The 22,705-nt window shown below is 53.8% G+C and overlaps 1 protein-coding gene across 1 annotated transcript in view; it reads left to right on the forward strand.

The window, feature by feature from the left end:
- Positions 1-7,276: 7,276 nt before the first annotated feature.
- The window catches only part of da (transcription factor daughterless), a 103,102-nt gene continuing 87,673 nt past the window's right edge, over positions 7,277-22,705 (forward strand). Inside the window, exon 1 of the mRNA XM_019842401.2 lies at positions 7,277-8,597. Coding sequence (XP_019697960.1) covers positions 8,412-8,597 — 186 coding nt within the window. The 5' untranslated portion in view covers positions 7,277-8,411. The remainder of the gene's footprint in view (positions 8,598-22,705) is intronic.

Consider the following 22,705-nt stretch of genomic DNA (forward strand, 5'->3'; position numbering starts at 1 on the left):
GAGAGAGGCGAAGGGGGCAGGCACCCCCCGGTGTTGTATCGCAAGCAAAGACTGATACGAATCGTGGATAGTGTTTCGCCGGTGGTTTGGTATTTCTCTCCCGGGGTATCGACTATAGTTCGACTCTCGGGACATGCACTACGTACACTATACACAGGATGGGTAGACTAAGCGACGGAGGTTGGTACTAAATCTCACCCTAAAGCATCCCTACCGAGCCACCCCTAACTACGCTACTAGTGCTCCTCCTGCCACCCCTCGTTCAGCGTCGCGCATTGGCGTAGTAGCAGCGTGTCTGAGGTTTCCCGGTGGCTCTGCCACTGTATACGCACGCCGCGTCGATCGCGACTCCTCCGGTTTTTCTCAGCGTCTTCCGGCCGCTGAGAATTCAGACGCGGACTTCTGCCTTGTGTCCGAGCGCGAGCGCGCCTTCTGTGAAGATGAAACACACCGCGTTATTAACTGACGCGCGCGGTACAACAAAACCGCGAAGCTACAAAGACGCGGCGCCGGATCGCGGTGTCAAGGTGGTGATTTTTTTCGCGTGCGCGAGTGCAAGGAGCAGGGATATTTGGGGGGCGGCGGGGAGGGGAGAGAATTGACACATCATCCGAGACCGGGCGAGAGCGGCGAGTGGCGTTGCGCAAATGAAAGATAATCGTTTCGCTGTACAAACTGAAACGAGGAGACGTAGCGTGATAAGACGTAACACGTTTCCGCAGCGTTCTGGTGAATCGTCGACCGTGCCGAGTCGAAGGATCGATAAGATGAGGCACTTTGAGCACAGGGACGGGATATGCGATAAAGGCCGAAAAAAGATAGTACGAACGCTCCTTCGGAGTGTTCGTAGAAGAGCGCGCAAGATCGCACGTCTTCCTCGATACGGCGCTCGGCTTTCGTTCCCTTTTTAGGGTGTTATCCTGGCGTCGGTGAGCGTTAGCTCGAATCTATTACAGTTCGGCGCTGCGACCGCATGTACGCGAGCGATCGTGCAAGCGCGATCGGGATTCGTTAGCCGATCTATATTTGGACAAATCGATCGACAGGAAAATACACCGCTACGCGGCCTCGATTAAGGCTAATCGGGATTAATCTCGCGAATCTTACAACACGAGAACGCTCGCTTCTGCTCGTGTCCGTCCTCGTCCTCGAGGAAATTGAATGGAATTAATTCGAAGGATTACATGACGGGCCTGGTAATGATAAGCCAGCGGGATTCTTCGGGCAAGCGTGATTACCCGTGAAATCTTGTTAATTCCGTTAATTAATTCGTATTTGCGACGACGACCTCGCGTTTTACCACCACGTGTGAGTATCGCGATGCGCGAGAAGATCATTCGCACACACGAGAGAAAAGCACAATTTTCTACACGTATACACACACACACACACACACACACATTCTTATCGTCGATAAGATATTAAACTATCGAGCACACGAATCGAAATAAACTCGCAGCGGAAGACACGGCAGGAGGGGGATAAATGCCACCCACCCGATGCGCGTTGGGTTCAGCAACTTTGCGCGAAACCTGCCCGACGACGCGCGCGAGAGAAAACCTACAGGGTGTTACTTCCATTACGCCACTTGGTTAACAAGAGGTCAGAATTAAGCCGTTCTCGTCGCATGTTCCCGAGGACGATTTCGTTTCCCGTTCGGCTTACGCCAGTGGCGCGGCCCCAACCCACCCCTATATACCCCGTCGCCCTGCAGTTAATGTGTTCCAGGGTGGAACCCTGCCCCTCCTCCCCCCTCACCTTCCCACCCCAATTTCAGTTCTCCTTCTACCGCCCACCCCCCTCGCGAACCCACCGAACTCAGGATCTCGGCTTTGCCTCCGCGAGAGAACGTTTCTCTCGCTCTCTCGTGCTCCCTCCCTCTCCCTCCCTCTCTCTCTCTCTCTCTCTCTCTGCCTTCGATTTGCTCGCTCCTTTCTCCCCCCCTCTCTCTCTCTCTCTCTCTCTCTCTTTCTCTCGCTCCCTCTGCCTCCTTCGCTTCTTCCTCTCCTCCTTCTCCTCTTCCTCCTGTCTCTAGTGTGCCACGATCCGCGGCTCTCTTTGTTTTAGAAATTAGAAGAGGATTACCGGATCCCCCTTTCAGCTGCGCTGTTATTAACTATTACCTTTTAGCCATTCACCCTCGGACACGATATCCACCCAAGGGGTCGCGCCGAAGAGGGGAAATTAAATCGGTTTCGCGGAAGTTTTGCCTCGTCGCGCTTTTTACCGCGAATTTTCCTCTCGACGAAATACCGCCGGTCGTCTCGCCCTTGTTTCACCTCCGTGCTCCTCTCCCCCTTGTCCCTCCTGCGTACCATCGTGCGCGCGAATGTTTTCGCGGAAAAGATTTCCGACGATCGGCCGTCGAGTTCGCGTCGACGTCGCGGTGTTACCGTTCGCCGTGGCTGCGCGAACGCTCGCCTCGCGAATTATCGATGAAGCGGAAGTTAATCCGCTGCAGAAAGAGTGTAGTCTCGCGTGTCATGGCGAAAGTTCTCCAACGTTAAATTCCGGCGATAAGTTTCGGGCAAATTCGCAATTACGTATATACTCAGGCGAGCGACGTAGCTCTCTCATTATTCGGCGTTAAGACACGTGTCGACTGTGCGATGTCGTCTAAACTTGCACGCCGTGACGCTCGTTGGCGATGACGACACTGACGGTGACGATGCTGACGACGACGACGACGACGACGACGACGACGAAAACAGCGAGTTCCGTCTTCTTGCCGGCGGTGTTTTTGTCGTAACCTCGCGCGCTCGCGATCGCGCTTTCGCGTCAAGAGAGGAGACGAGAGTCGGAGAATCCTCCGACCTCCGGGGAGAAAGAAAGCAAGAGAGCGAGAGAGCAAGAGAGACACCCACGATCTTATTATTTTTTTCACGCTCTCGAGAGGGGGATCGTGCGACGGCGTAGAGAAGAAGAGAGGAGGAGAGGCGTCCTCTCTCGGGTCGACGACTCTTCGCGCCACCTTTCTCCGTCTCTGCTTCTCTCGGATATTCTCCTCTCCTCGCCCTTTATTCGCTTCGTCGTCTTTACACGACCTGACAAGGTGTGGAAAGAGCGCGGGGATGCCGCGGAGGCGCTCGCGTTTACACAGTTGGCCAGGCGAGGTTACCTAATTATTTGTTGGCCGTCCAATGACGAAACGCCACGGTGGTAATGTCGTGTCTTCTCCTCCCCCTTCCCCTCCTCTCCCCCCCCTCTAGTCATTCTTTTTTCCTATTATTATTTCTTTTTGTATTCCTGCCTTCCTCGACGAGCGCGCGCGCGCGTGCGATATTCGGCGGAATTTCTTTGCCCGACGATCGATAATACCGCGCCGTTCTTGTCGTCGTCGTGGAAGTCTCAATCGTCGTTACGGTCATCGGCGGTGACTTACCATTTTTTCCCAAGGGGGTAGCTAGATGTTCGCTCTCCGAATTGCTCCAAGGGTCCGTAGACGAGAGGAAGAAACGCGCAGGACCGAAAGCAGGAACGTTTGTGCTCCGAAACGCCCCCCAAAACGCGTCTCTCATTTTCTCATGCGTTTCTTCTTTCTCTTCTTCCTCCGACGCTTCTGTCGGGTCGGCTCGACGTGTCGACTCGACGAGAGCACCTTGTTTGCGCGATTCCGCCCGATGAGTTACCCTTCGCCATTCATAGTGGTCGCGTATGTTGGGTCTGTTGGGACGGCCGCACGCGCGTCTGCTGGGGGCGCCGAACGGGGCAAATTTTTCGAATTCTTCGTAAGGACGAGCCGCCGCCGCCGCCGCCGCCGGCGTCGATTCGTCAAAATTCACCGCGGAAGATAGCACTCCCGCGGCATGATGATCGATACTCGGCTTGCGCTCTGCGAACAACGCGCTTACCTTCTTATCAGGGAGTCGGCAAACGAAACGTTACGTAATTATTTAATTAAATTGTGTCATTATTTGCGTTATCGGCTATAGTCGCGCCGCTGGCGTGTTTATCTTATTAACGTTTCTCCGATCGGAATTTTGTCGAGAGAGCGCTGCTTCACGCTCCTGCTCCGTGCCGCTCCTTCTCGTTGTCTCAACATGACGACGATGAGTTTATAAGTGTTATTAATTATCCATCTGGTCGATGTTGAAAATTATGCATTCGCTCGTTCGTTTCTTTTTCTTTTTTGTTTTGCGATTCCTCGCGCTTCACGGATGGAGGTCAGCGCGTTTCAACGACACTTTGGTACACTTTTCCAAATTCTGGAGAACGATCTCGTCGCGCTTTGATGAAGCCGTATTTGACGAAATTTTGACGAGGGCTTCGGAATTATTGATTCTACAGCGTTAACGGGATCCGTAACCCGCGATAACGGGGTAGTAATCAACGAGTGTATTCTCTCGGTCGTTCTGGAGGGTCGGCCTCGAAGGGCAAGTACGGGGAAACTTTTTAACTTTGCCCCAGCGGTGCTCCGTTACACGCATTTATCCGTCCGTCTGTGCCTTCTTTAATAACGCTATGAACAATTCCTCATGTTTTACATTCAAAACGCAGCGAGTGATCGGTGTTATTTTACTTTACTTTACGGTTCAACATTGTTTCGAGCACATTTTCTCTCGAGTGTCGGGCTCAAACGACTCGTTGTACCCGATGAATACACTTGAACGTATTTTCAACGTTGCAAAGAGAAGCGGCTGGTATATAGTTCCCTTTTTTCTCTTCTGTCTCGGGAGAGACGTGTGGTTATATACGCGCGCGAACGTCGTCTCACCTTTACGCTAATAAAACACCGATCGAGCCGCGCTGAATTAGAAATTACTGCTCGTCCCGCGCTCTCGCGCCCGTCTTGAATCGAAATGAGATCAAGTGTCTTCAATAAAGCGGCCGTCGACAATTGATGTCAATTGTCGTCACATTGTATCGACGAACTGTTTAACCGGCGCGGATACAAACGCAAATATACCTATACATCTCGGCGACGTTCCTCCAGCTGGAATTCAATCGCCGATTCGCGATCGCCCGAATAATCCGGTCACTTTACGAATCGGCGTCGACCGAACGACCGATCAGTCGTCGACCGATCGATCCGCCGGAGAAAAGTCGCAGTCGAGTATTAATTGGAGGCTCGTCGGTAGTTTCCGGTCGATCGATTTTTTAACCAAGTTCGCTCATCGCATCCGGCTTTCGGCGAGGAGGAAAACTGGAACTCTCGCTCGTTTGCCAAGTGGGTTAGATTGGGTCGGGTGAGGCTAGGTAATTATAAACCTTCGGCCGGTCGCGTGGGTACGACACTAAAATTACTCACGAATTTCCGACTAACGAGGCACCTTTGGCGCCACGAGATATCCCGTTTGTCCCCCCTCTCACGGCCCCCCCTTGTCCATCTAAGCCTTCCCCGCGCCTGTTGGCCACCACTGTTCCCGCGTTTCTCTCTCTCTCTCTCTCTCTCTCTCTCTTCGATCTACTTTGGTCTCTCGCCCGTCGGTCGGAGATTTTCCGAAATCGCGCGGTGGTCGTCGCGCGCGATTCCCCCGCGCTCCCACGAAATGAAGATATTCTCGGCCGCGCGCGAGCGCGCGATATCATTAAACTTCGCCGGGCGCGGTAAACAACGCCATTTAACTTCGCGCGAAAGTTAAGCACGCCACCTTAAAATTCGCCGACGATCCATTATAGCGGCGCGCGAGCTTTTAATTAACTGCGCGTCGACGCGCGATCCGGACAGTTTCGAAGAGCGCAACGACTCGTTACACGAAACTCCGGCGATATTTCTCTCGCTTTTGCCGTTTCCGTTTTACACGCGCGCGTAAGGTCCATCGCGCGCGGATAACCGAGCCTCGGCTCGGCTGCGTGTTCTTTTCTCTTTCCTGCGAAGGCGTCATCTCGCTGAGATACGAGCTATCGAAAGCTGCCCACTTTGAGCTCTGTCGGCCGTCCGGAAAAAAGATCCTTTTCAGCACCGCGTGCCACATTTTGTATACAAAAGGGATATATATATATATATTTTTTTTTTCTCGATAGTTTTGTCTCCTTTTTTACTCTAACGACTGCGGACGAATTATTTTTGCTATGACGAATATAATGTCGAGATAATACTCAAGGTAGCGACGTCGAGCGGAGAGTCTCATCGCGATTCGTGGCGTGTCCGTGTTGATCGAAACGAAGCGCGATAATCGCGAACGATGGCGCGAATGGAGACGGACAACAGACAGCTCTCGACAGAAAGCGAAAGAGCGAGAAGAAGAGAGGGAGAGGGAGCGAGAGCGAGACTGCGGGGGCCGATCCTCTTCGGCTTTGTCCGTCGTTAGCCGCGCGCGAAACTTTTTATCTCGAACGCCACTTTTCCGCGCGTGTATCCACACGTATACTCGTAAGCACGCACGCACGCACGCACGCACGCACGCACGCACGCACGCACGCACGCACGCACGCACGCACGCACGCACGCACGCACGCACGCACGCACGCACGCACGCACGCACGCACGCACGCACGCACGCACGCACGCACGCACGCACGCACGCACGCACGCACGCACGCACGCACGCACGCACGCACGCACGCACGCACGCACGCACGCACGCACGCACGCACGCACGCACGCACGCACGCACGCACGCACGCACGCACGCACGCACGCACGCACGCACGCACGCACGCACGCACGCACGCACGCACGCACGCATGCACGCACGCATGCATGCACGCACGCACGCACGCATGCACGCACGCACGCATACACGCACTCGCTCGCTCACCCACACGCTCCAGTTCTCGACTCTGTCTTTCTCTCCGGTCGCTCTCTTTCCGACTCAACAAGTGGACCGATGTTTTCGGCACGGTGCATATGACTCGCGGGCAAGAACGAAAGAGAGTAAGAGAAGAGGACGGCATAGAGGGGAGGGAGAGCCACCCACACTCGCTTTCGCGTCCGCTTGTCGCCGGTATACGAGCGCCTCTCTGCAGGCAAAAACAGTGACCCTTCGTGCTAGGGGTTGCTTCCTGCGAGTTTGGAGCGTTGAGGGGACAGAGGAGGCGAGCGAGCGCAAGCAAACGAACGAGCGAACGAGCGAACGAACTACCGAACGAACAAACGAACTACTGAACGAACGAACGAACTACCGAACGAACGAACTAACGAACGAACGAATGAACGAACGAACGAACGAACGAACGAATGAACGAACGAACGAGCGAACGAACGAGCAACCGAGCGAGCGAGCGTACGAGAGAAAGAGAGCGACGGCGAGTTGAGAGTAGGACACGTAGCGCGCGGGGTTACGGGGTGAGGGGTGGGAGCTCCGGAGTCGGGCGACGGGAGGCGAGGAGAGCCGAAGTGCGGTCGCCTCCCCTCGCAACGCGTCAGTCTCGTCGCGTGCACCGTGTGGGGAGGATCTTTCGCGCGTCCGTTCCCGATTCAGTCGCCCGCTGCTTCCGTTCTCGCGCGCACGTACGAACAATCGGGCCAGAGAGAACACGACGACGACAAGTGTAATACTCGCGATCATTGCGTGCGTGCGTGCGTGCGTGCGTGCGTGCGTGTGTCGTCGTTTGTCCTGTCGCGACCGCACGGCGTCGGCTAGCCGAGGTTGAAGGTCGAAGGAAATGCGGTGCGCGCGATAGGACGCGTCGCTGCCGCGCTGCCACTGCACGTTGAACGAGCGAGTTGTACCTGTATCTCGTGTCCCTAACCTCGAAAGCGGCCCGACGTCGTCGCCATGCAGCGATCAACGGAGCGGCGGCAGCAATTACGCGCGCGTGCATCCTCGTGTGCGTAGTACGCCGGTGACGGTTTTCACGGCGAGCCCCGAGCGGGCGAGCGATGGCGCGCTCGTGACTCCCAGTGAAATTTCGCTTCGTCGCGAAAAGAACAAAGATCGGATAACGATATCAGCGGCGATTAGATATCCCCGGCTGACATTCGGCACGCGTCGTCGTCCTCCGTTCGCTCTGTTTTTCTCTCTTTTCCTCTTTTCTCTCTCTCTCTCTCTCTCTCTCTTCCTCTACTCTGTAGCTCGCTTTCTGTGTACGTCCTAACATCGTGACAAGTGCGTGGTATGTTGAACCTGACGCGGAGGGCTCGCTGTACCCCCGATTGTTCTCGCGCTGCAAATTCCGCGAGGCGGATTCCCGTCACGTGACGACGCGTCAAGCGGTCGCTTCGGTCGCCGTTATCGTTGCTCGCCGTGTGCTCTCGAGCATCCTCGTCGTCGGCCGTGCTCGACGACGGCGAAAATGACGCGGTGTCGTCCGCCGCGCTACGACATCGCTGAGGTCTGACGGACTGTGAGGTTGACGTTTGAAACGTCGTCGATCCGCGACCATCAAAATCCGTACGCGCGCGCGCGAAAGAGAGAGAGAGAGAGAGAGCGTGTTCCGTCCCGTACGGTGTCTCGCGCGGTACCCGGAGCCCTCGCACGTGTTGCCCCGCCGCGCGTTGATCCCGCCCCGTCGCCCGGAGGAATAGGATGCAGTCGAACACGATACTCCGTGACGTCGGCGGCACGGAGAAACTGATGGGCAACAACAATAATCTCAACAACAACGGCTCGCCGGAGGCGGACATCATGTTCCAGATGGAGGACGAGGGCCTCACGCAGTTGGGCAGCGTTTTTCAATCGGCCTACCAGTCGATCGTGGGTGGCGGTGCTCAGGTAAGAGGGGGGGCCCCGAGGGTGCCCTCGTCGTCGTCGTCGTCGGTCATTCCCCCGAGCGATCTCGCGCAAACGTTGGCCCCTGCAGGATTTCGGAGCGATTGCGAGCTGCGGACGTGTGCCGGCCGCAAGAAGCCGGCACACGTCGTCGAGGAAGCTACTCCTCCTCCGCGGAGTCTATCCCCGCTTCTCAGCCGAATTTCCGTATTTTTGTTTCCGTCCCCGTGTCCCATCGACGGGAGGAGGAGGAGGAGGAGGAGGAGGAGGAGGAGGAGGAGGAGGAGGAGGAGGAGGAGAAGGAGGAGGAGGAGGAGGAGGGCACGCACTTCGATCGAAACGATCAATCTCCTTTCGATCGTTCAACGCGCGATCCCCGGCCGGTCCACTCGCGTTAGCCGCGCGACGATCGCGTCTTCCTCTTTAACCGCCGAGTAACATCGCTTTCGTTTTGTTTCGCCATCGCGGCTCTCGCCGCGACGGACGATCGCGCTCCTCGGAGTCCAGCTGCCGACAACATGACCCAGAGCCCGAGGACTCTCGTCAATCGGACCGCGTTCTCGCGCGCGTCCGGTGTAATTTAATCTGAACGATATCTCTCGTGTGTACACACACGCGCGCGCGCGTGCGCACACACTCGCCACAGAGAGAGAGAGAGAGAGAGAGAGAGACACACGCGGGGCCACGAAAAGTCGCGCAGAGGGAGAATCTTCTCTCGGGGAGGCGAATAGGAGTTTCCGCGGAAAATCTAAATCTTCTACGGCTTCTCCCGGCCGGCGCGCGGGAAAGGCATTTTCCCCAAAGCGGATTGCGCGTCAATCGGGAATGGGGGGGTGGCGGAGGACGCGCGGGCACAGAGGGTACGCGGAATAAGGCGGACGAGGCTGGGGGAGGGGTGAAGGCTTGAAGGCACACGTTTTACGATTTTCCCCGTGCATCCGGCGTAACGTGCGGAGCACGCCATCGGCACGGTGACGTCAGAATTACGTCACGAATATGGCCGCCCTCCTCACGTGGGCGGGCTCGTCGCGTTGGCTCGCTCTTTTTGTGTCGGGCGCCCTTCCTTCGATTATATAGGGTGCTCTACAAATTTTTACGACGACGGCGGCGGCGGCGGCGGCGGCGGCGGCGGCGGCGGCGGCGCTGCTCCCTGTAAAATTGAACGTCAAATTTAACGTCGAATTTAACGGTGACTTCTCGCGATATTGAACGCACAAACTGGCGGCGAGAGCTGTTTCCGCGGATAGTCCGTAACGTTCGATTGAAATTGAAGGGTATGTGCTAACTTTCGGGCTGATTTGAATACACGACCGTTCGAGTTTACGTTGTGTAATTTAATATCGCGTCCTTAAAGGTCAGGGGCCAATCGACGGTTATGAGTCACATGCCGTTTCGGAGTACCTTTCCGAAAACGATAGGACGAGGCGCCGTGAGAGCGGGCAAATATCGCGAAACCTCCGAAACTGGAACGCGCAACCGATATTTGTCCTCTCCACCTCTCTCCACCTCTCCTTCGGGATAAATCTTAGATCCCATGTACAGAGTGTTGCAGCGCGGCGGCCCTCTTTCTTTCCGCCCTATCGACTAATATCGCTTGTTTCGCTCTCGCGCGATATAATCCTCACATATCATTTATCGTCGTACATATTGCTCGTACCTGCACCCAATCGCGTGACTTTTGGTTTCTGTTTTGTAAAATCGGTAATAAAAACGTGTAACTGCGCTGTGTCCGCACAGCGGATTTTAATCGAAACTTTTAACCGGTGTTAAAAACACGAAGCTGGGACGTGTGTGTGTGTGTGTGTGTGTGTGTGAGAGAGAGAAGCGTCATTTATTGGGCGCTCTGGGACAAGTCTCCTTAAGCGCGTAGACAGAATTTACAAATTAAAACATGAGTTAAATTACAGAACAGTTGGAATTTAAAAAATTCGTTAATATCAATTTCAAAATCTCGGGATTAGGTAGAGTAGAAATAAAATAAAATAAAAGAGAGAGAGAGATATAAAGAAAGACGAGGGAAGGGGGGGGCAGGCGCGAGAGAAAGAGATAGATGTCCTCGTTCGTGTTTTATGCGGAACAACGAAATACGGTCGCGCCTCGCATTCCACCGGAAGACCCGGACGACTGGCGGCTTGATAACGCGGCGGACTCGTAAGAATCTCGCGAAAATCAGAGATTCATGCCAGCGCGCGCGCGCGCGCGCGCGCGCGCGAAAGAGAGCGAGGCAGAGGAGAGAGAAAGAGAAAGAGAGAGAGATCGCGTCGGGAATGTTCGTCGCGCGAAGGGGACTATGTCTCTGTTCGCGCCGGCGACGTAGCGCGCGCGCGCGCGTGCGCGCGCACATACGTACACGACGAAGTGACTCATCATCCCCGCATTGTTTCGTTAAATGGAATTTCTATCTAATTTAAATGCGGCTTAGTTAGAAATAATGCGATTATGCGTTAGCTTATTCTGTTTGTTAATCTCCTTTGCACACCATTGTTGCCCCGACGGCGGGAGAGAGGTATATGGCAGCGGCGGCGGCGGCAACGGCGGCAGCAGCAGCAGCAGCAGCAGCAGCGGAGGGCGACGCATACAAGGGAAACGGAGAGAGAAAGAGAACCCCCCTCTCCTCTCCCCCTGCTCGCTCCCCCCTCGTACCCTTCTCGTCCCTCGTCGACTTGCCGTTTGTACGGCACTGTACATTATTTCAGTACAGTCTACACAGCCGCTAGATCCTCTTTGGCTTATGGACTGTTTGCAGCGGTTCTCTCTGTCTCTCTCTCTGTCTCTCTGTCTCTCTCTCTCTCTCTCTCTCTCTCTCTCTCTCTCTCTCTCTCTCTATCTATCTCTTCGACTGCGCGTTATGCTTTTAATCCCTGTCCTTTGCATCTTCCCAATTCAGTAGAATGTTTCTCAAACGTTTCGTTTCGCGATTTATTATTGCAACCTTTCCTCTGACGGCCATCGTTCGTCGACAGAGATTTGCAGTTTGCGACGTTTCGGAGGCTGACAATATCAATCTTTAGTGATCGTTAATGATTAGTAGAATTTGCCTGGCCGCACTTTGCGTGCGAGTGCTTTTCACAGTCTATTCTCCTTTTAGGATCGAGCAAGGAAACGGTACAGGTAATTTTACAAGAAAGGGAGAGAGCGGCCCCCTCCTCTCTCTCTCTCTCTCTCGCTCTTATATGCGGCTGATATATTTAATGTACCAGGTCTGTAAATATGAAACCGGAATTTGCCCATAGATGGCCCTAGCTGTCAATGTAGTTCCCGTCAAACCGCATCATTGGCGCCATTTCCATTTGTTGACATCTGACAAAGATTTTCAACTCACAACAATACAAGTTTCATACAACAGCATAGTTTGTAATAGCGTTGAACATGTCGAATTTTGTGCCTGGAAGCTACGATTTGCGGACAGCATTGATTTTCTGTTACCGTTTGAAGAAAACTGCTGCAGAGTCGCATCGAATGCTTGTCGAAGCTTACGATGAGCATGCTCTTGGTAAATCACAGTGCTTTGAGTGGTTTAAAAAATTCAAACGTGGCGATTTTGATGTGAGAAACGAAGAACGTGGAAGACCACCGAAAAAGTTTGAAGACAGCGAATTGCAAGCATTCTTAGATGAGGATGACGCTCAAACGCAACAACTCGCGGATCAATTAAATGTGACACGAGAAGCCGTCTCCATACGTTTCAAAGCCATAGAAAAGATCCAGAAGTTGGGAAAATGGGTTCCACATGAACTGAATGAAAGACAGCAGGAAACCCGAAAAACCACTTGCGAAATGCTGCTCGCCAGGTACAAAAGAAAGTCATTTCTCCATCGAATTGTGACTGCCGATGAAAAGTGGATATATTTTGAGAATCCTAAGCGTAAAAGATCATGGGTAACTCCAGGCGAAACATCGACATCTACTGCAAGGCCAAATCGCTATGGGCGGAAGACAATGCTCTGTGTTTGGTGGGATCAGAAGGGTGTGATCTATTATGAGCTGCTAAAACCTGGCGAAACCGTTAATACTGAACGCTACCGACAACAAATGATCGATTTGAATCAAGCTTTGCGTGAAAAACGACCAGAATATCAAAAAAGGCAACACAAAGTGATTTTGTTTCATGATAATGCACCATCACACATACAGCAAAACTGGTCAAGGAAACGATTGAGGCGTTTAGTTGGGAAATACTTTCGCATGCGGCTTACTCACCAGACTTGCGGCTCCGTCCGATTACTACTTATTTGCATCGATGGGACACGCACTTGCTGAGCAGCGCTTCACTTCTTACGAAAATCTACGAAAATGGCTCGATGAGTTTGCTGCAGTTTTTTTGGCGTGGCATCCACAAATTGTCAGACAGGTGGGAAAAATATATAGCCAGCGGTGGGCAATACTTCGAATAAAATATTTTTTATCATTTTCGTACAATAAACGTGTATTTTCTATACAAAAATTCCGGTTTCATATTTACATACCTGGTATTAGGAATTATATCGCTCATGTAGGGTTAATGGAAATGTAATCGTTGTTCGATATCGTGATACAACGATTGCCCAATAGCCGAGTTTCGCCATCCTCTAACTGAATTACTACGGGTGCGATAATGCGCCAATTAAGGCGGAATCTCATAACGCTACGTGTTCGTAATATGAAGAATCCAATTTGGCGCTCCATTTTTAGAATATCGGCATTAGATGTAATGCCGCGACGTGTAATTATTTATTCCCTGATCGAGCGACCCCTTTATCATCTCGTCTTTGGGGAGACCGACCGCGGCTCTTACGACTTATTAACGCTAACGGTACAAAAGTATCGTAATTATGCCTCTCGCGTTATGCCGTGCAAAAGACGTACTTAATGACGCCGAGCGTCATGAGACACGAACGCGATCGACTAGGCCACGCATTTACGCTCTCTGTGTTACATCGACAGCTGTCGGTTCATTATTTCCTCGCCGGCAATTTCGATTCGTTAAATTGCCCCTTCTGAGGAAATAATATGACTAATAATGATTAATTGATGGAATTCGTCGGGAGCGCGCGTAGCAAGTGTCGATTTTGAGACGCGCGACCGGCAAAGTAAAAGCCGCCGCCACGGCTCACACGGAGAGCTCACGATGGAACGTCGCGTAATTGGGGCGCGATACGTTTACGTAATACGTCAGCGTCGATGATCTGATACGAATTACGAGCGAAAGAAAGAGAAGAAGAAGAAGAAGAAGAAAAGAAACATGCACGGAATGTAATAATTTGTTGTTGTGCGCGCGAGCTTGCCGATTCAATTCGCCGAAATTAGGCGAGCTTTGCCGTTTCTGTTTCGTTCGCCGGAAGTGTTGCGTCTAATAAATTTAAGGGTTTGCAACCCTTTTACCCGGGGGGGTTGTTTCGATCGTCGTCGGAATCGTTCTCGCGAGGGAGAAAACCGCGCGCGCGGTGCGCCGCGACAAGGATTCTTCCCAGGGCCGTATTTCGCGGAAGTCAGTCCGGATTAACTGCATTAAAGTTCCCCGCCGCTCCTTTAAAATATTGCAACGGCTTAAACGTTTTTTAACGCCGAAACTTTTGCCTCCCTCGATTTATTCGAGAGCGAAATTATCCGTTATTTACCGACGAGCGGTAGGAAGGACGGTGGTGGAAGTGTGTTCTCGCTCTCTTTCGCTCTTTATTCCACTCTCCCTCCCTCTCTCTCTCTCTCTCTCTCTCTCTCTCTCTCTCTCTCCCCCTCCCTCCCCCTTCGGTCTCTTTCCCTCCCTGTCTCCCTTTTTTTCGCTTCCCTCATCTCTTGGCGGCGCTTTCGTGTGTCTGGCGAAACCAGTTTTTGATCGCGCCGGGTTAAGGGCGGCCATTTCCGGTCCGCGCGCGCCTTCCTTCTCCTCCTCCCCCCATCCCTCCCATCTCCGCGCCCCTCATATCCGGTACGGCACTTGCAACGTTTTAAACTCGCTGCTCTCTCGTACACTCGGACGACCTTTTTTTTTTCCGTGAGCTTGTCGGGCGTAAAATCTTCCCCGGCACGACGCGCGGAGCGGAGCGGAGCGTGGCGCGCGCGCGCGACCTCTGCGTCGAGACGGCGGCGCGATGGGGAGGAGAGACGGCGCTCGAAAAATAGGCAAAAAATCCGCCTTCATTATGAAACGTTATCTTTCTTTACGTCCGACTTAATTAGCTCGCCGCGTCCATTTTGGCAGAGGGGCGGCGGGGGAGCATTACAATGCGCCGCGCGGGCGCGGGTTGAACGCGGTTTTCTCTCTCTCTCTCTCTCTCTCTCTCTCTCTCTCTCTCTCTGTCTTTCTCTCCTTCGTTCTTTCTTCTCCCTTCTTTTTTCTTCCTTCTTTGTTCTCTGCGACGTATATGTGTGCGTGTGTATGTATGTATGTATGCATGCGCGCGCGCGTGTGAAATGTTTTCGGCTAAAGATTCCGCAACGATTCCGCGGTGGAAGAGAAAAGCGTGTTCGCGTTCGCGTGGTGCTCGCGCCATTCGCGGCCAATAAGTAGATACATGCAGCGCGCACAGACGTTTGCATTTATCCGGTCGTTTTACGACGCCGACGCCGAGACCTGCCATTTCGACGTTATTAATGAAGATTCATATTACGTGCTCCGCCGCGACGCGACAGCGCGCGTTTCTCTATAAGCTCGTTTCAGCCGGATACGGAGGAAGATAGAGCTAAGAAAAATAACACACATCTACCTCCTCGCAGCATAATAAATAGCTTGTCATAACTGCCTTCATTTTTACATAATCCTATCAAGGATTAATGAAGTCAATTTCTTTGTACCGCGCCACGCGCTCACGTAACAATTCGGGACTCGCGCGCGCGCGCAATGTCTTTGCACAAGTATCCGTCTCTCGCGTTTCGCGTCACGCGAAGAATTCCCAAAGCGCGCTTGCGTTTCGGAAAGTTGACGAATTTATACGCGTGCCAAACACGCAGATACGCTCGAGTGAACCGAAGGCCCGCGCGCGCGCAGGCAAAGGTCGTGAAGGCAAAGGAGAGACCACGAGAGCGAAAGTGGTCCAGAAGCAGCTCGCCTCAATTAAGACGAAAATTCGAGAGAAGATCGTGCGCTCGTGCGCGTGCAGACCGGCGGCGGCGGGGAGATGGCCATCGCGATCGTGAAAGCCGCAGCCGTGTTTCGTGTTGATCGTCGCGCCGCGACCCGGGCATTTTACGAGCGATCCACGCGCGGCCGATCGTCTCGGCCGGAGGAATAACATTCGCTCGCGTCCGCTCGCCGTCGGGGAGGTCGATGTAATTGCCTCGAAAAAAAGAAGGACTCAATGAAACCGATAGCCCCGTTACGTCGTCCCGTTTCACCTGCCTTCCCACGGTGCACCGGCGACCGAGTTACTTTACTCAGCGCGTGAAACACGCGCCGCCGCCGATGTTTCCGTCTCGCGCGCGCGCGCGTCCCTTCGTGTCCCTTCGACGAAATGGCGCCCGCCGTCGGAGGATTCCTTCAAAAGGTGAAGCGGGGTAGCTCGATAACGGCGGGATTTTCCGTAATTTTCCAGTTTCCGAGGGAAATTAATACGTAGCGCGTGAAACAGCGCGAGACTTTTTCTTTGACCGACGTCGTTCGCTTCGCGTCTGGTTGCTCGTCAAATTGTTGGGAGATGGAGAAAGAGAGAGAGAGAGGGACTGTGTGTCGTGTAGAAAAATGTCGAACATGAGAACCGCTGACTGCGCGAGGGCTAGGTTAAAAGCGGCAATGAATAGAATTGATATAAATGGGACGGCGACCTGGCTCTGGTCTCTCTCCTCGAAGTTGATTGTTTTTTCTTTCCCCTATCGTCGAATTGACCGACAAGTGCCACTTTGTTATCTCGACGAATTCGTTACCGTGCTTTTACGGTTTAGATCGCCCCGACACGGGCGCCGATTAAGATGGGAACAAGAAATCGCGTTCTCGTGCGCGGTACAAAGCCGCGGTCTTCGTCTCCGTCGATATATAATAATTGCCCGATTCTTGAATTGAATCACCGCTACTCGCGTTACATCTCGATCAAGCGCGCGACCACCGGACCAATCCAATAAAATGTCCACCGCTGATTATCCTCGCAGTGTACATCGGCGATCAAATCGAACGAAAGAGAAGACGGACATCGGAAGAAAGAAAAAAGAAAAAAAAATTCCAAAGTCACATCGAAGGAATGCGAGGACGGTGAACAGCGAGTTGCACGTTTTTCTAACTCGCCCACGTCGCAATGCGATTATTTCTGTTGGCGAAGTGCAGCGGACTCTCGATGCGCGCAGAGCGATATCCGCGAAGCGTCGACCGGCGTTGGCCGGAGCGACCGCGGAAAGCTAGAAACTAGGAGTCGCGGAAATTCCATGACGCCGGCAGTTACGGTCGATCGTCGCCGCCCGTCTCGTAATCTATGGTTGGGATTAGCATTAGTACCCCGACACGTATGTGTAGCCCATATGATCGCGCTTGTAGCTACAAGCTACGCGCGCGCGTGTTTACGCACACACGTACGCGTCCTCGCGTGTGCGCAACGCGCCCGCCACCAAACACGTATATCCCTCCTCTCCTCTCCTCTCTCCACTGCATCTCCGCCCCCCCCTTCTCTCTCTCTCTCTCTCTCTCTCTCTCGGGCTCTCCACAATTTGCGCACAATATACACGCATACACGCGCGCGCGTAAACAGATACGATAGATACGCGGAGCTACAAACATATTCGCGCACGGCGGCGCGCGCGAGGTATAATTAGACGCGGCCTAGAGCTGTACTAATAGCGGTATCCTAGGACCTAACACACGTCCGCCGATATATCCATTGCTGGTAACCATTATCCCTCGGCTCTGTTTGCGCGAGTACGTCGCCTCTGGGACATGCGCGCGCGCGCGCGCGATAGAGAGAGAGAGAGAGCGAGCGAGCGAGCGAGCGAGCGCGCGTTGCTCTGTCTCTGCATATGCGTGCGTTGTACGTGTGTGTGTGCGTGTGCGTGTGTGTGTGTGTGGGTGCGGGTGCGAGTGTGTGTTCGCACGTGCGCGTGCACTCCCGATGTATCTGCCGTTACACGCGTTGCATACCGCAGAATATATACACGTGTGTATATGTGCGCGCGTGCGCGCGCGCATATGTGCACAAGTTGACCTAGAAAGAGGGTGAAAGAATTTAGAGGCTGATAGGAGCCGCAAAAATCGACGACTCTATGTCTAAGCGATGCGGATTAAGAAAAGACACCGCGCGGCCTTCCCGATCTTCGGCCGTGGCTACAACAATGACTCGCTCGTATCTCCGCGAGGTTCTGCGAACTCGCATTCTGGACGCATAGCGAGTGACAAATGTGTTTTTTTAATTGTTCAGCGGAACAATGTTAATACGTGAGGTTCGTGTAAAAGAAGACGGAATTTGAAGCGTGGAGCAGCCTGGTTCGATCGATGAATCCAGTCCGTCCAGAATTAGACGTCACGTGTCGGTCTCTTCGCGGAAATTTATTCCTCATTTGTCTATTCGCGTTTATCATTTTTTGCGTTTAGGAGCGAGCACGCGCGCGCACGGATCGGACGGTCATGACACAGCGTGAAATTATGGCAATTAACGTCGACTGCTTAGATAGACCGAGGGCAAGAAATCGAGATCGCGCGTGAAGACGCGAAAACGACGACGACGACGACGGCGGCGACGATGATGATGATGATGATGATCGTCACCGACTCCGCTCGCGCTCCCGTTTGATGTATATTTTCGGCCGGCTCGCGCTATAAATATGAAACGTATAATCATAAATTAATAGCCGGGCAGTTATGGTCGCGACTCTATTCCGCGTCGCACTCGGAGCGGTTATTAAGTATTCGAGTAGTCGACTCGCCGCGTACACGCCGCTTTTCCGGTTCGCGACGAGTGTTCATCTCGTCGACCTTCTCCCTCTCTCTCTCTCTCTCTCTCTCTCTCTCTCTCTCTCTCTCTCTCTCTCTCTCTCTCTCTCTCTCTCTCTCTCTCTCTCTCTCTCTCTCTCTTTCTCTCGAGACCCGAGGCTTGTATTCTCAACGATCGGCACTTGTACGCGAAACACGAGACGCAGATGAGACGCCCATAAAATTAACGCAACTGCGTCAAGTCCCTGCGTCGACCTAATTTTCTGGCGATTTTTCCGGAAGCCGCTCAGAGCTTACCCCGACGTGACGCTGCCTCTCGATTCGATTAAACGGGGCGATTTTTCGCGCGGCGCGCGCATCGTGCGCTCGCTCGCGCGCGCCGTCATTTATCGAATAAATACTTGATGCTTGAAACTTTACTTCCTCGAGTTACTTTCGTAGCCGTGCATTTAGTGTACCGTATGTCCGGCGAAAAGTAGGACGGCGGTACGCCGCCGAAGCGACGGCTGAAAACGCCGGCCGTGAGGAAGCGGCTACGCGCGCCGACGCCAGATATCCCGATTATCTTCCAACAATCATCCCCTAACGTTCCGCCCGTCGTACGTGCGAACCCGAGACACTTGTGTGCGTATGTCTCTGTGTGTGTGTGTGTGTGTGTGTGTGTGTGTGTGTGTGTGTGTGTGTGTGTGTGTGTGTGTGTGTGTGTGTGTGTGTGTGTGTGTGTGTGTGCGCGTGTGCGCGTTTGTATGTAGTGCTGACGACGCTCGCTAAAGCGCACGGGAGACACACATGCATCACGCGCACATTCGCGCGTGTACGGAGTACACGCACACACGCACACTCGCACGCACGTGTATGCATTTCCGTGTATTCTCCGGAGCAATATAACACATGGACTCCTCGTACACGCTGTTCGTCGCGCATGTACGCGTGTGTGTGCGCGCGCGTGCGCCTGTATCTGCGAGCACTATATGGACACCATATATACGTCCGATTATTAGTGTGTCACACACGCTTGATTTGGTAGCGGGCTTATAACGCCCGCTATAGCGCCGAGAGGCGCCAGCTGGATGTGTTTCGAAACATACACCCCTTCGTGTCCCCGGGACGATCTTCCCTCTCTCGCTCTCCTCTCATCTCTCCCCGCAGCGTCCCCCTCCCCGATGTCGGTCGGGGCACTGTTGTTCGCGCTGATGATGATGACGTTGATGATGACGGGACTTGCGACGCGACGCGACGCGACTCGACGCGACTCGACGTTGGACGCCGTTGGATGAAATAATCGAGATTTTGCCGGGGAGCGCCGAGCGTCGCCGGCGGGACGGCGGAAGCTGACGAGAAGCGACAGAAATCATGCTCGTAGTTTATCGCTATAACAATACCTCGTCTCGCGCATACAACAATGCGCGGCAATTGTTGAATTGAATTTTCGGAACAGGAAAGATCATCGGCTGAGTGTGCGAAAGTTTCGATGCATTTCTGAAAAATATACAGATAGAAAAATATTCTCAAAGATACATATATATATATATATAAATATATCTGGATGTAAAAAGGAACGATTACTTGCTAAAGTGAGAACGGAGCATCGTCCATGAGCAAAATACTCGGTTTATTCTTCCGTCACGAAATCCAGTGCAACTTTTGCACCTTTGCGTCGATATATACATGGAACATACTTATCGTATTTCACGTCAGCGCTGTGTTTTCTTTCCCGGCCTCGTCCGACCGCACAAAGCTTGATTATGACGACCACCAAGTTACGCCCGATGATGACAACAATGAGAAAAAAAAAGAAGAAAAAAAAGATCCCTCATCGCGCGCGAATTTTAATTATCACTCGGCGAGCGGCACGGAAATTAGCGCGGCGTGCTAATTATTACGACACCGGCGCGCGCAGCGCAGATGCACACGCGTCGTCGTGCGCTGGCCGGTGCGTGCGTTCCGCGGCTCTCGCGCCAATAACACGAGGCGCGGAGAATTTATTAACGCGCGGCGCGGCGAGATCTCGGCGCGTGGCCGGGACGGAGTTAGGCGTCGCGATTAGCGTTTTAGTCGCGTCGCGGCGATGCGCGGACCGCGCGAGTGGGCGTCGCCCGTGAACGAACACGACGAGAGATAGTCCGATAGTCCTCTGTCCGACTGTCTATTGCGCTCGGAGGCTTCGGAGTGCGCAAACACTCTGTGTTCGCCGGCCGCGGCGGACGTCGGGGATATTACGTGCCGATCCCAGACGTAATTACACGCTCTCCTCTCGCGCTACCCGCTGTCTGCAAGACGCGTCTCCTAATGACGATTCCCCGTTCTCTTTCTGTTTCAGGTGAGTTCACACAGCTCCTCCTCTGTCTGTTCATCGTGCGCCGATTAAGTACCGCGAGAGAACGCGTGCACGGTGAGAGAGAGAGAGAGAGAGAGAGAGAGAGAGAGAGAGAGAGAGAGAGAGAGAGAGAGAGAGAGAGATTTGTGTCCAAGCGTCGTCATTTCTCCCTTGTCGCACGCGCGTGTTGCCCCCTCACCTCGCCTCGGTCTAATCAGCGGTGAGTCTCGTCCGATGCGCGCGAGATACTTGCTTCCGCTCATGTTTCAGTTGTTCACTCCGCGCGCCGCCTCGTTTGGTCCCTGAGATGTTTCTCTCTCTCTCTCTCTCTATCGCGCATTTTGCGCGGGGAGCGCTTTGAGATATGAAAGCGTGCGCGTGTGTTTAATCAAAGTCGCATTTGCTCGAGCGATTTCAACTTTGCGATATTACGCCCAACGTAATTGAATCCCGCGACCGCCGCGAATTAAAACGCGACACACCGCACGTCTCTCTCTTCGAGAGGCGATATACCTTCGGCGTCGAATCTAGAACTCGAGAGTTCGGAAGGGACGCGAGTAGGCGGGACGGGGAGGAAGCTCCCGTAAAGACGAGGAGGGGGGTAGGGAGGAACTAAAGATGGGGGAGAAACGGGAGGGAAAAAAGGACGGAAAAAAGACGAGGAAAAAATAAAGACGCCCATAGGGACCTGAGGCCGCGCGCTGCGGGGCGAAAGAACACGATGAAAACATGGCGACTTTCGGGCCATATGGCGTTTACGGGTGCCCAAGCACCGTAAACTTTCACGGACGTGGCCTAATCTCTCCCCTCTCCCCCCTCCCTCCACCCGCCGACCGGCCCTCTTCCTTACGAACGGGAGCCTTAATCAGCGACCGCCAGACTCTTAAAGGATGACGAGTGCTTTCGGCTGGAAGTCACGAAGCGAGGAAGGTTCTTCGCCCTTTGCGTGTCTAGGTCGGGCTCACATTGTTCCGAAGGCGATCTCAAAGGCAATTTCTCTCCCTCCACCTCCGGCTCGCTTCGATCCGCGCCGACCGGCCTGTCGCGCGCGCGAATCCACGCTCTATTTCTCTCGCTATTCCCGTTTCTTCCCTCCCGACCGGCTCGCGGCTCGCGTCGCGATCTCCCCCGCCGCCTCGTGAGGTTCTTCAGGTTCTCCCTCGAGAGAGAGAGAGAGAGAGAGAGAGAGAGAGAGAGAGAGAGAGAGAGAGAGAGCCTCTCGCGTCAGTCTCCCTCCGCGCGGACGGAGATTCCCCCGTTCGGACGAGGTCGGCCCGCGACAAGGAAATAACACCTCTATCAATCATAGTCGAGGTAGACCGGTGCATCGATCGGCGATAGCGGATTACGTACGATAGCAACGCGCGCGCGGGCTTTCACATACGTGGAAGCGGAGCCGCGGTGCAAAATTAACGTCCTAATATTACCGATTAATCTCGTCGCGAACATTTTCACCGGGCCGACCGACGAAATTCCCGTCGAGTATCTAAGTCGCCGGATTATGTAGAATCGTCCCCTCTCCCTCCCTCCCATCTCTCTCTCTCTCTCTCTCTCTCTCTCTCTCTCTCTTTCGAACATTATAATAAGCGTTTCGATCGATGCTCTCTCTCTCTCTCTCTCTCTCTCTCTCTCTCGTGCGCGCTCTCGGAGCGCGCATTCCGCACGTACACGCGGCAGAATACACAATGTGCCGATTCATATGCGCGCACACAAATGTGGATGCACACCCACACCTACACACACGCGCGCACACACACAGGCGCGTGCGCGCCCACACGCACACGTACGAGCCGTCTCCCTCGCGTCCCATGCGCGTGTGCATTCTTGCCACCGAAACGGGCTTCACCTTCGACCCGAGGGATCGATCTGCATAGCGGGTAGCTCGCATAATCGTGCAAAACGCGCCGGCGGACATGCACATGCAGCCGGCCACCGGGTAGAAGCGTTCACATGCACAGGTGTGCGTGCGCG

The sequence above is a fragment of the Harpegnathos saltator genome, unplaced genomic scaffold (genome assembly GCF_003227715.2).
Source record: "Harpegnathos saltator strain DR-91 unplaced genomic scaffold, Hsal_v8.6 scaffold174, whole genome shotgun sequence".
NCBI lineage: Eukaryota > Metazoa > Arthropoda > Insecta > Hymenoptera > Formicidae > Harpegnathos > Harpegnathos saltator.